This window comes from Acomys russatus, chromosome 18, assembly GCF_903995435.1.
Source record: "Acomys russatus chromosome 18, mAcoRus1.1, whole genome shotgun sequence".
Lineage (NCBI taxonomy): Eukaryota > Metazoa > Chordata > Mammalia > Rodentia > Muridae > Acomys > Acomys russatus.
The window spans coordinates 21,560,313-21,574,482 of record NC_067154.1 but is presented as its reverse complement, the minus strand read 5'-3'; the positions used below and the strand labels follow the sequence as shown (position 1 = coordinate 21,574,482).

At 41.5% G+C, this 14,170-nt stretch overlaps 1 protein-coding gene across 1 annotated transcript in view; it reads right to left on the bottom strand.

Annotated features, from left to right (window-relative positions):
* Positions 1–14,170, bottom strand: part of Vwa8 (von Willebrand factor A domain containing 8) — a 309,886-nt gene that overhangs the window by 186,389 nt on the left and 109,327 nt on the right. The window contains exons 15-17 of the mRNA XM_051160869.1: positions 10,543–10,711; positions 8,967–9,044; positions 1,573–1,688 (exon numbers count right to left, since the gene is read on the bottom strand). Of these exons, the coding sequence (XP_051016826.1) occupies positions 1,573–1,688; positions 8,967–9,044; positions 10,543–10,711 (363 nt within the window). The remainder of the gene's footprint in view (positions 1–1,572; positions 1,689–8,966; positions 9,045–10,542; positions 10,712–14,170) is intronic.

The window sequence follows — 14,170 nt, the reverse complement described above, 5'->3', positions numbered from 1 at the left end:
TTTATTAAGAATATTCCTGGCTTACTAAGTGTGTGGCTGTGGTTGGGAAACTGGGTTTCATCAAATCATTTTTCTCCCTCACACTACAGTAACTTAAAAATAGAATATCTAATTCTTCTGGAATTTACTGCTGCTGTTCTCAAGTCCTCAGTCTAATCCTTGTTTCCTTATAGGCTTTTCCTCTTAAAACCTTAGGACTGTCCTTAGTGCTCTGTAGTATTATCACACCTTGGGGAACTGTTTTAATTTGTCCCATTTGGGAACTGACACATTTTATCCTATAAACTCCTATTTTATAGTTCAAGGACACTCTTAACTAAAATATGTTGGGATAATTCCTGCCTCTTACTCTATTAGAAGACTAGAGTTCAGCAAAGCCTTGTGCTCAATCCTTAGCAAAGCCCATAGAAGTTCCACTAGGCAGATTTCAGTCACTCTCAGGCTGTATTGTGTTTATCAACAGCCCTTCATATTTGCATCTCTCCATTTGCTGTGCTAGCTTCTATCTACTTCGATGCTTCTACAATCCTATTTCTACTGTTTATTAGCCCAGTAGGAATCTTTTCATTCAATTTTTTTATTTATATTTTTTGGTTTGTTTAGTTTTTTTTTTTTTTTTTCAAATCCAGCAACTCCAGGTCTCCTTTATGCTAGCTTTAAATTTCCATAATGTTTACACCATCTGAAGTATACCCAGTGGGAAACTACAAATGCTCTACTGTGGGTTCCTGAAGCTCTATTTCTGAATGGTCTATCTGCCAAATCGCCTTCATATTTTTTTTTCTCAAGTACAGTTTAATTAAAAAAATAGTATTGTGTCTAAGCAGTTTGCCTGCTTACATGTCTGTTTACCATGTGTGTGACTAATGCCTACAGAGATCAGAATAGAATGTTGGATCCTTGGAACTAGATTTATAGATGGCTGTGAGCCACCTATATGTGGGTCCTGGGAATTGACGACAGGTCCTCTGCAAGAGCAGCCAGTGCTCTTAGCTGCTGAGCCATCTCTTCAGACCCTAGTTTATCAGTTTTGGTTGTGGCCTTATATTCAGATGAACTGTTTAGCACCTTGGGTAGTAAAGTGCTGATGCATACTGAGCTTTAGGGTTACTAGCCTATGCAAGCCTACAGGTAATTCAAAACTCTGAATGAGTTAACTTAAAATAGTGTCTTGTGTTTACCACCCTAAGAGACAGTGTTATCACAGACTTCATACTTGCATCATGCAACACAGAGCACTGGATTTCCTACAGAAGACTTTTTCCCCCACACACAGTTCCAGAGAAATGGCAAGCTTTCTCATGAGAAAAACCACATCAGGATAGAAAGGCTAGATAACAGGCTATTACATAGAGAAACCCTATCTCAAAAAAACAAAACAAACAACTCGCTTTTATGCATGAATAAATACATTACGTGATATACTTTCTGATAACTGAGGGCAGGCTGAGAGCTATGTGGTTAATACAATACTGTTTACAGACAGTGAACAGCAATGATCCATTAAGCTTATGGTACCGTTCTCACAAAAGATCAGATGCTTGAACTCTAGCAAAAAAGGGATAGGATTACCTGGAAAGGCAGGCTTTAGTAATGGCATCGTGAAGATTTTCACTGGGATACTGTGACAACCGGCGAGAAATCCGCAGCAGCTGACGGGTGGAAAGCGAGGCTGCCAAGGACTGTGCCTATGAAAAGACAAAAACAGCCTGCTAAGTGTCTCACTTCAACTTGTTAATGTCCCTGTAGATGGATGTCACAGCACAATTCCCTATTCCTGGGGGACAAGGCCAAACGTAAATATGTACAAGGAATGAGTTATGAATAAAAATGAACAGACTCCAACTCATACTTAAAGTAGCCTTCAGGATAGTTTTCCTAATCTATAGAAAGCATTTATTGCCGGGCGTGTTGGTGTACACCTTAAATCCCAGCACTCCAGAGGCAGGAAGAGGATCGCTGTGAGTTTGAAGCCAGCCTGGTCTACAAAGTGAGTCCAAGACAGCCAAGACTACACAATGAAACCTTTTCTCAAAAAAAAAAAAAAAAAAAAAAAAAAAATGGAGAAGAAAAAGAAGAGGAAGAAGGAAGAAGAAGGAGGAGGAGGAGGAGGAGGAGGAGGAGGAGGAGGAGGAGGAGGAGAAGAAGAAGAAGAAGAAGAAGAAGAAGAAGAAGAAGAAGAAGAAGAAGAAGAAGAAAGAAGAAGAAGAAGAAGAAGAAGAAGAAAGCATTTTTCAATTAGATGTAGTTGAAGTTTTTCAGTGGGGTGGGAGGTAAGGTAGGGAAGGCTGTTCTAAGTGCAGGTCACACCTGCCTCACAAGTAACCCTTACGTACAATTGACTATTCTCGCCTTTCTTCTTCACACAGCTGACTTTTAGGATATTCTGAAAAAATGCTTAGAGCTCTAAGCAAATCTGTGGTTTCTGAAACAGAAAAAAAAAAAAAAAAAAGGAATTGTGGGCACTTTAGGTTGCTGACCACAGAGACGTTAACTGGTTTATCACCTCAGTAGCAGATTGCTATTGGAACCCTTTCTTAATACCATTAGAATAATCTCCTTTTGTTTTCCTATACTTACCCCACCTCTCACTAACACAGTTGCTAATACAGAGCCAAGGCCCTGGTAAACTGACTTGAAATTCTCTCGGCAGCACAGTAAAACATCAATGCTTATTGGCTTTAAAGTTAGACAAGTCAGATTCTTACTAGCCATGTGATATTGACTAATTACTTAATTTCTCAAGTCTGTTTCCTCATCCTTCCCTTAAGATGACACTAACATCTGTCCCGATCCCCCACTGAGTGAAGATTCTTCTCAAAGGACATCCATGTTGGGCTAGTATCCACTTATAAGTAAGTAATAGCATGTGTATCTTTCTGGGTCTAGGTTAACTTCCTCAGGATCATCATTTCTAGTTCTATCCATTTGCTTGCAAATTTTAGGATTTCCTTGTTTTCAATAGCTGAGTAGTATTCCATTGTGTAAATGTACCACAATTTCTTTATCCATTCTTCGACTGAAGGGGCATCTAGGTTGTTTCCAGATTCTGGCTTTTACAAATAAGGCTGCTATGAACATAGCTGAGCAAAAGGACTCCGGGTGAGAGTGGTATGGGAGAAGGGGGAGACGGGGGGACAGAAGGACCCAGAAGGTCCAGGAACCGTACAAGACGACCATCAAGGCTGGTGGATATGGACCCAGATGGACCTAAACAAACTGCTGTACCAACAAAGGATAATGCATGTGGTAAACCGAGACCCCCTGTTCAGATCTAGGCAATGGACAGCTCATTTTCCACAGTTGTGCGGAGAGTGGGGACTGACTGACATGAATTCTGGTGCCCCCTATTTGACCACTTCCCCTTGGTGGGGAGGCCTGGTGACACACAGAGGAAGGGGAAGCAGGCTATCCAGATGAGACCTGATAGTCTGTGGTCATATGGTAGGGGAGGAGGTTCCCCTTCTGTCAGAGGTCTAGGGGAGGAGAACAGGGTGAAAGAGGGAGAGAATAGGAAGATACAAGTGAGGGGATAACAATCAGGATATAATCTGAATAATAAAATTTAATTTAAAAAAAGATGATACTAACAGCACCCTCCCCTATGAAACTGTTCTGAGGATTGAATTTTAAAATGATTCTACAGAACTTAGCATGGGCCAGAAAAATAGGCCTGCCCCAAGATGGTAGATATGACGGGGGTGCCCCACAAATGACAGAGATAATGGGGGTATACAACAAATGATTGAGATGTAGGGGTGCCCCACAAATGACAGAGATAATAGGGTGCCCCACAAATGACAGAGATAATGGGGGTACACAACAAATGATTAAGATGTAAAGGTGCCCAACAAACGACAGAGATGGTGGGATGCTCAGAAAAGACAGAGATAAGGGGTGTTCCACAAATGGCTGAGATAATGGGGGTGCACCACAAATGACAGAGATGATAGGGGTACCTCACAAATAACAGAGATGCTGGTGTGCCCAAGAAGCGAGAGATGAGCCAGATGGTTCCTCACAGTGAAAGCAGCCACACATACTCCCCAAGAGGCATTAGTACAATTTTAATGATTCCAATTACCACTGACCTAGTTCACAACCCAGATCAACAGCATGGTTTAGCTAGGCCAGAGGAATGAAGCCCTTTATAAGTCACCTGACCTCTGGAAGGGCACTAAAGGCCAGAGCGAACTGTTATAAAAAGGGATGAGGGTAGCAAAGTGACCCTGAGCACCTTAGAGGCAAGAGAAAGCATAGGAAATAACAGAGGGTTCAAATGGATGAGAGAACATGTCTAAGATGTGTTTGGATGACTCTCAGAGAGCATGCATGTTTGGCTAATATTGACTTATAACTGAGTATATACCATGTGTGTCTTTCTGGGTTATCTCACTCAGGATGATCTTTTCTAGCTCCACCCATTTACCTGCAAATTTCAAGATTTCCTTGTTTTTAATAGCTGAGTAGTATTCCATAGTGTAAATATACTACAGTTTCTTCATCCATTCTTTGACTGAGGGGCATCTAGGTTGTTTCCAGATTCTGGCTTTTACAAATAAGGCTGCTATGAACATAGTTGAGCAAACGTCCTTGTTGTGTGGTAGAGCATTCATTTAGTGGAGGATCGGGACAGATGCCAGAACTAGCTATTGGACTCCAGCTGAGAGTGGTATGGGAAAAATGGGGAGGCAGAAGGACCAAGAGGGTCCAGGAACCATACAAGAAGACCATCAAGATTGGCAGATCTGGACCCAGGGGGGCCCTGTACAAACTGCTGTACCAACCAAGGACAATGCATGCAGTAAACCTAGACCCCCTGCTCAGATCTAGCCAATGGACAGAGTATTCTCCATGGATGTAGGGACTGCCTCTGACATGAACTCTGCTGCTCCCTATTTGTCCGCTTCCCCTTGGTGGGCAGCCCTGGTGGCACTCAGAGGAAGGGTAAACAGGCTACCAGGATGAGATCTGATAGGCTGTGATCATATGGTGGGGGAGGAGGTCCCCTTCTGTCACAGACCTAGGAGAGGAGAATAGGGTGAAAAGGGGAGGGTAGGAACGGGAAGATACAAGTGAAGGGATAACAATCGGGATGTAATCTGAATAAATTATGAGGAAAAAAAGCCAAATGGCTAATAATAAAATATTGAAATTAAAAAAAGAAGAAGACCAAGTCGTACAGTAAGGTTATGAAACCAGCATGGAAGACAAAGGTGGCAGCAAATGTCCTGCACACGTGCTGAGTTGAATACAAGGAAGAAGGTGGTACTGTGGGAAGCATTTCCTCCTATGCCAGAGAATAGAGATTTGAGGAATTCCCATCCTTAACATCTTAGCCTATGAAAATTTCCTATTTTAACCACACCAAAGTCTGACAAATGGACCCCAACATGATTCTTCCAACTGTCATAATGAACCGAGGTAACTTCCAACATCTCAGTCTTGTAAGCTCCTTCATCCCAGGAAAACCTGAAGAACAATTCCCTCACTGGACAGCACCAAGTTCTTTACAACAACATCTAGTGTTTAAAAACACCACAGCAAAGTTTTATGTTGAGTCATTTCCACATTGAATAAAGGGCTCACTAACTCCTGCTCTCAGACTGTCAGGTAAAAATTCAGAATATACTTTAACTTTAAAAGCTGGGCATGGCACTATCCAAGGACAATACAAGTAGTAAACATCGAACCCTACTCTGATCTAGCCAATGGATAGGACATTCTCCACAGTTATGTGGAGAGCATGGACTGACTTAGACATGAACCCCATATCTGACTATCTCCCTTTGGTGGGGAGGCCTGATGGCACTCAAAGAAAGAATAAGCAGGCTACCAAGATGAGACTTGGTAGCCTATGACCATATAGTGGGGGAGGGGGTCCCCCTCAGTCATAGACCTAGGGGAGGGGAATAGGGTGAAAGTGGGAGGGAGGGAGGAATGGGAGGATATAAGTGATGGGATAACAATTGAGTTGTAATCTGAATAAATTAATAAAATTTTAAAAATTAAAAAAATAAATAAATTGAACCAAATGAAGAAAAAAAATAATAAAAGCTGGGCATGGTGGCACATGCTTGGGATCCCAACACTGGAAGAGGCAGAGGTAGGTGGATTTCTGTGAGTTCGAGGCCAGCCTGGTCTTCAAAGTGAGTCCACGACAGCCAAGACAACCCAGAGAAACCCTGTCTTAAAACAAAACAAAAAAGTCTTAGTGCATTTAACATTGTAATATCAAATTTCTAACTGCAATTTTTATCTTGAAGAAAGGCGGATGAGAATGTAAAGTACATTCCCTTGGTTACCATGGTTATGCAAGTTAAAAGCACACTCAAAGGGTTTTTCATATTAGCACAATTATTAGCACCTCAACTGCTTAAAATACAAAAGATCTCATGAGAAATGAACAAAAATAATGGTTTTCTTTCGCTTAAAAATTATTTCATATATATATGTATAAAAATTTAGCTCTGCCCAGAAGAGAAGAGCCCAGAAATGATCTCTTAATAAATTCATAATTAATTACTTTTCCACTTATTTCTCAGAAGATCTAAGTATCTATTATCTGTCAGGTTCCAAGTTAGGAAGTCAGAGTAGAAGACTGAACAAGTCCAGACTTAGAGAGTTCAAGTACTAATTGAAGAGCTAAAAATAAACTGCAAGGCAACTGTGATAGGTCAGGGTCTTGAGTATTTTCTAGTGTCACAAAAGCACACTGGGAGGCACAAGTAACTTCTGCTTAGAGGGCCGAGATAGTCAGCTAGCAGAAGGAGGGCACAGAGCAACAAGCCAATGGAGAGAAAACACACTCTAGGCGTTTCTAAAACAGACATTTTAATGTGAGTTAGAGTTAAAATAGCACCAAGCTAAGGGTGAGAAGAGCTCTGGGGCCTCAGCAAAGGCTGAGGTAATGAGGTTGGCAAAGCAGCTGAGTCACAGGCCCAGCAGCCCACTTAGCATGCTGCCCTCAGCCTACAGACTAAGGCAATGGATCCCTGAAGCAGTGGGAAGCACAGGAGGAACTCTGGAAATTCACTGAGAGAGATCACTCCAAGGACAATACGAAAGACTCATTTATTCATTCTAATAGATTTCTGCTGAATATCTACTGTATTGAAGCAACTATTCTGATTCTGCAGATCCGCAGAGAATGAAACAAAAACACAAGGACAAACACAATAGAAAGCAACTAAGGCATAATCACTACGTCCAAAATCAGAAGCCCATGAAGAGTACTGAGACAGCGGGCAAGCTATAAATGAAACGGCTAGGAAACTGCCCCCAAATCACACTGGCTTGGAAAAGAATGACTGCAAGTGTGACATCTGAGCAAATCTAAGGGAGGCAGCACAACAAACCTACAGCCATTGAGGAGAGGAAAACACAGAGGCAAAGCCCCAGAAAGGCACTACAGGAACAGGAAAGACTGCCTGCTAGCTGGCTTTCATAGTGCCAGAAGGGGCTTTGAAGACTGAGTGGGAAGAAAAGCTATCAACAGTCTTACCCAGCTGTAAACCCTGAAACAATGCCCAACCTAGTAAGAGATGTCCACTAATGCAAGAGTGGCATGACTGTTGTGGGGATAGCCAGCAGTGTTGTAATTGGACTCAATGCCTGTTCCACAGGAAGGAATTCAGATCTGGTATTGTAGGACTGGCCAGAAGTCAAGGTCACAGATCCTACTACTATTGTTTTGTTAAAGGGACATAGTGTCAACCTGACTTCTGAATGTTTATTCTTATATCCATAGACAAGTGCAACCGTCACTTCTAATCAGAGATACTTCATGTGGTGGATGGTGGTTAATACAGAAACTCACAACTGTTCAAAGTGTAGAGAATAACTAACTGTGGGTTACTCAGCCCTAATGAGACATCTAAACACACACACACACACACACACACACACACACACACACACACACACACCCCACTACACACTACACACTCTCAGTACCCAAAGCTCAGGAAATACTGTAGAAGAGGAGACAGGAAGATTGCAAGAGGCAGAAATGGATGATGATTGCTGCAAAATAAGGTCTTTTCGGTAGGAAGGGCCACTGCACTCCTGAGCTCGCAGCACCTGTCGCTGTCAGCAAAAGACCCTCACAAGATCAGGCCGGTAAATACTCAGCACAAAGAGGGGAGAGGTTCATGACGCTCCACCCCTACCTAGTTAAGGATCTTTTCTTCAGTGCTGGGGCCCATGGTAGGCTACCCCTGCTCCAGCGGATGGAACCCTAAGACCATGTGCACATGAGAGCGCTGATTGGGCTCACTGGGTTACAAAGGAGGAGAAGTGGGAAAGAGGAAGAAAAAACAATGACATGAAATTGGAATGGGATTAGGAATACAGGAAGCAGAGGCGGAGGGGTGGAGGTGGGGGGTAGCAGGATGAGGGTGATGTAGATATAATCTAAATACATTATATTATATAAGAAACTACCAAAGAACAAATTGTTAAACTTAGCAACAGCAAAGAAAATAACAAATCTGAAAAGAATACTGGGGTAAGATGAGATGAGGTCCCACAGGTGGCAACGGGAAAACCATGCATGTGTGCCACAACCCCTACACACACTGCAGTTACTGGAGCTTAGAAATGTTACTTTCTATGACAAAGATGTCTCTGCAGATAAGATTAAGACTTTTTAAAAGAAGAACATTATCTTGGATTAATTTTGTGACCCTTAAAAGCAATCCTATGCATTTCTCTGTAAGAAGGGGCAGAAGAAAATTCAACACAGGCACAGCAGAGGTACTGGGATACAGAGGAAGGATTGCACAATGAGACCACAAATGAAGGAATGCTGGTAGCAGTCTCCCGGCAGCCTCCCAGGACTGCAGCATTGCTGACACTTCCATTTTGGCAGCATGCACAGCGCAAAGCCCAGCACAAGGAGAAAAGCAGGGGCTACAATCTGAGCAGGGCAGCACCAGAAGTGTGCAGGGAAAGCACAGACTCACTGTGGGATCCTGGGTCTCCCTGAGTTTGTGTGTAAGTGACAGCAGTTTCTCCAAGGCTTCCTGAGGTACACTTGGGACCTATTTTTATGAGTTAAAAAAAAAAAACACAGGAAGAAATGAGGACAATTCAGCAAATGGTAATAGAAGAATATTTTTAGGTAGTCTCTGAGTATTGGGTCCATGTTGAGGTCATGAATGAAGCTGCCACTTCATTTTTTCAGCAAATACCTGACACTCAGCATTCTTTTAAACACCCAGGCAAATATAGCCAAGCACTTTCCTCTGCCTGCAATTGGATCACTGGCATCTAGCACACCCAAGAGCACCAGTCCCTGCTTTGTGAACTTCAGTACAATTCTTCAGACCCATGTTAGGCATTTTCTGACTGAAACCAAACACGTACAGTAGAATATTAATTTATACAAGTTATTTAATTATTGGTATAATTTCATGCATGCATTATATGCATATATCCAATTACTAAGTGGCCTAAAGGATTGCTGTGTACACTGATGTTCAAGCTGTTTATCTTTCTCAAACACTTTAGAAACACATGCTCATTGGGTGTGGTGCCTCATGCCACTTCGGCGGCTGAGGCGGGAGGATTGCCTATAGTTCAAGTCCAGTATGATCTAAAGCGTGAGAACCTGTCTCAATAGAAAACTAAATATAAAGCACATTTGATGGCCATGATCAACTCAATGAACTATGAATAGTGTTTGCACAAATAACATGTTTCCTTTAATTATAATAAACTTTAATGCAAATACATAACTTTAATAAATGTAAATGATTTCTATTTAAGCAATAAGTTAGTATTTTTAATTCAAAGGAGTAAGAAAGATATATTAATGGCATGATGTAGTCATTTTGAAAATATACTGGTTCCAAATTTCTTCAGCCATTTAAATAAGTGGAATTTAAGACATTTTATTTTATACATATCTTACATTGTTTATTTTAAATATAAATCCTGCAGAGTAGAAAGTAAAATTACTCTCATTTTCAAATGAAGACACAATGACTAATTAACCGGAGTTCTGGAAGCTAATATATAGTGCAAATCTGACATTTACAACTAAAGTGTTAAGCCCTAAATGTTATCTATGCCTTCATTCATAACTATGCTCATATAGATCCCCCACATCAATAATAATTCTAGTATTTAAAAAATGGTTTCTGCTATGTAAAATGTTAACTTGTAGGGATACAGAATAGCACAGGCAAACAGAATTTCCTATGATGATGGAAAATGGTTTTTTTCCCCTTAGCTACCTAACACATTAGCCAAGTGAGTCTCAAGTGGGTACTGAACTCTTGAAGTATGCTGAGAAACTCAATGTTGAAATGTTTTATTTAACATTGGCAATGCTACCTCACTGGAGTGCACTTCCAGAGCTCCCAAAGAGCTAAAAGCACTGCTTGGCTAAGGCAGACATTAAAATCATGGCTGTCACAGAAACTACAGCGCCACAGTGACCACTCAGGTAACTATGGGATTACAGTCCTCAGGGATCTGGGCAGCTTCAAATGAGAACAGGAGCGAGCACCAGCCTAGAGCCGTCCCCACTCTTACCATTTCCTTTATCACTTGGGTTTCTTCACTTTTCACAAGCGGCTTCATGTGATGGAAAAAGAACATGGTTAAGAATTCGGGTCCCAGCCACTGCTGTGTTGTGCTTCCAACAACTGGGGGCTCTGCCAAAGCAATGATTCTAAAGGAGGGGTGGATAGGAAAAATGGATCTAAAGGAAGGACAGAGAAAAACAAAACGTAACTATTCACAATAGAAACTGTCATGAGGCATGGAGCTTAGCAATAAAACTGTCATTCTATTAATAATGTCAAGTGGTTATCCAAAGAACAGCTTTGGGAAAAAAAATCCCAAGATTTATAAGACTAAAAGACTGAAATTAAGAGTAAGAGAATAAAATAACTACTGATGCATGTACGATATGTGCTTATGAACCCCTTGCCCTCCCAGTCACTGCTTTGTATGCTCTCATCCCCGAATGCATTAGCTTCAAACTCCCTTGAAATGAAGTCACGCCCAGTTTATATCTATTCTGTAGATCCTCCTTGTTTGTGTAGTCAGCCTTCTCAAAATCTCCTGCTCTCCAAGGAGAGACTAAAAAGCATCATTGGTGGAGAGACCTTCTAAAATATCTACAATCCAAGTAAGGCATATGGGGTCATATTAAATTTATAATTAGATCAAGAAGAGGATATTTGATAATTAAAAGGGTAAAGAAAGTTGGAGGCATATACTACTCTATTGTCATTGATGCAAACATACTGGAATTTTAAAATTGACCTCTTTGACAAAATTCTGCTAGGAAATATGTGGAACATGTCACTATCGAAGGACAGAGAGGAGAAAGAGGGTGACATTTCTGGGGCGTGAGGTATTTGAGTGCCTGTTGGGGGGGGGATGAAAAAGTAAATTCCCCTAATTATGATCCAGCCAGGTGGGAGGTACTGTTGGTTTTTAAAAAAATCAATCCTACTAAAAATAACCAGTAATAACACACTTTTAGGGGGTGATACAGTTATTGCTGAGAGAAAACAGCTAAAAATTCAGGTGCTCGCTAAGGTTTTGAGAAAAAACAAAAATACAGGTATGAAATTGGCAGTGCACTGTTGGCAACTGCAGAACCCAAGGTTACAGGCTAAGGAGGCTGGAGCATCAAGACGTAGGTGTGTGAAGACAGAAGGACTTTGAAGAGCTCAGACAGAAAGTGGTAGCAAGACAGTGGGCAGTTCTACTAAGTCTTGGCTGCATAAATTTTAGAGGCCATATCATATGTGTAAGCTGGCAGAAAAGCAAGTTTGGAAAGTGCCATTTGAAAGATATAAGATTGAATGAATTATTAGAAGTTCATAGATATCCCACTTTCCTCAATTAAAAAAAAAAAGATGTATGTAAGAAGGGCCTAGCACAGCCTGGAGATAATCCATTAAAGAAAGGTATTCTGGGAAAGCAATGAAGGCATACAACACAGACGGAGCCTGAATGTCCCCAGGACAGGCCAGTCTCGGGGGTGTTGCTGAGCACTCATACAACAGCAAACACAGCGCATGGGATCCTAAGACTGCAAGCTAAAAGGCAGGTGACCACCTTTCTCCTTCAGCTAAGGTGCTTGCTAACTAACAGGACTTCCTGAGTAACAGATGCCGGATTCAGCCGATCCTTCTGACTCATAGCTGGGGACTGGGCGAAAGGCGGAGAGGTGCAGAACATGGCTTGGCTGCAGAAAATCAGGCTACAGATACGGCCTCTCACCTAAGACAGTGAGGGACCACATATCAGGAATAAACATCCAAATCCAACAAGTAAGCCAAAGGGGAAGCCTAATGACGATTCTCACACCAAGAAGTAGGAAGCATGAGCAGGGAAGCTGCAGGGTTGGCAGAAAGAGCGACTGAGCCAAGGGAAGCTGGGTGGTTTGAGTGTAGATACGGGGACGGTCACTGCCTGGAACACAGGCATGCGCACTTTGCTTTGTACTAGTGGTTCTCACAGACACTGAAGGGAGTGAGCTGGCCAGTCCGAAGGGGACAAATCCAGATATGGATTATGCACTGGGCAGAAATGTACATGCTGATGACAAAAACAGCAGCCAACCACTGAATAACAGGATGAGAAGGACTTCTGAGTCTTCTAGGTCCTCCCTGAAGGCATCCTAGTACACAAATAGTTACATAGAGAGTCACTTCCTGATACTAAGTTTCCTAAGTCTGCAAATTAGAGGGTAGAATCTATCACAAACGTCCATGGGATTCAGCAAACCTCTGTGTAATACCAAGGCTGAAGAAGCCATACTTTTTCACTATAAATACATAAACAGGGACTATAAATACATCAAATCAAGGTCAGGTCTAACTTTGTTAAAATTTAACAATGACAACAAAAACAAAATGCAAGATGTGGCTTTTCCTTCAGATAAACATGAATCATTGTCTAAAAGATTTTAGAAGCTAAAAAAAATGTATTTAAAAAAATATTCAAAGACTACTGGGTTTTAACATGTTTGTGGGTACAAATTAAGTTTGAAAATATAAAAACCGTTCTAATGTTCTTCATTATAAAATGGAATGAAGACGGGCATGGTGGCACATGTGTGTAATCCCAGCACTCAGAGAAGGCAGAGGCAGGCAGATCTCTGTGAGTTCAAGGCCAGCCTGGTCTACAAAGTGAGTTCAAGACACTCAAGGCTACACAGAGAAACTGTCTCGAAACAACAACAAAACAAATAAGATAAAATAAATTTAAATTAAAGTAAAATGTAACAAACCAAGATGTGGAGGTGCACACCTTTCATCCCAGCATTCTGGAGACAGGCAGGAGGATCTCTGATGTTCAAGGCCAGCCTGGTCTACAGAGTGAGTTCCTGCACAGCCAGGGCTACAAAATGAAACCTTATCTCAAAAAACAAAAATAATCATAAAAATAAAATAAAGTGGAATGGGATGAACATGAACTACTGCTATTCAACATGGATAATTTCAAAGACACTGAGTAGGAATCTAGCAAAAAGGAGCTATTTGATTCTAACCATTAAATAAAAACAAAGAAGCTATCTATAATGAGCAGAAGAGGAGGGTGAAAGCGAAGGAGGGCCACTGTAACACGGGTATAAAGGTACGTCATAGAGCACACATCTGCTCGTTGTCTTCATTGTGGTAATGATCCACAAGTATATAAGAAAATGATCAAATCTGCAGTCCCACAGATCACTTACACCTAAACAAAGCTCACACTTACTAATGAAGAAAGACTCCAATAAGCCCCAGACTTCTGAAGGGGATTATACTACCTCTTGAATGAATGCGTATTTAAATAACTTGAAAGACTGATATAGAAGGTTCCTATAACAACATGGATCATGGGCGGCAACAGGAGTTTAAAATTTGCCTCCTATGGCAGAAGACTAATGCCCTCATCAGGAGCAACAAGTCACACAGAGCTGAGCACAGGCCACATGTTCCATTCTTTCCATGCAAGGACTACATGACATGGATACGCTCCTAATGAATACTGCATAGGACCTAGGGCACTACATGAGAGAAAGGAAGTAACAGGTAAGTAAGTGGGTGTTGCTGCATCCAATCACCATGATCAAAAGGCTCCATTCTAAGTCCTGTAGGAACAAGGCCCGTTAGTGGTAAGGAATAAGAACTATAAATATCCCCCTGCTGAAAAG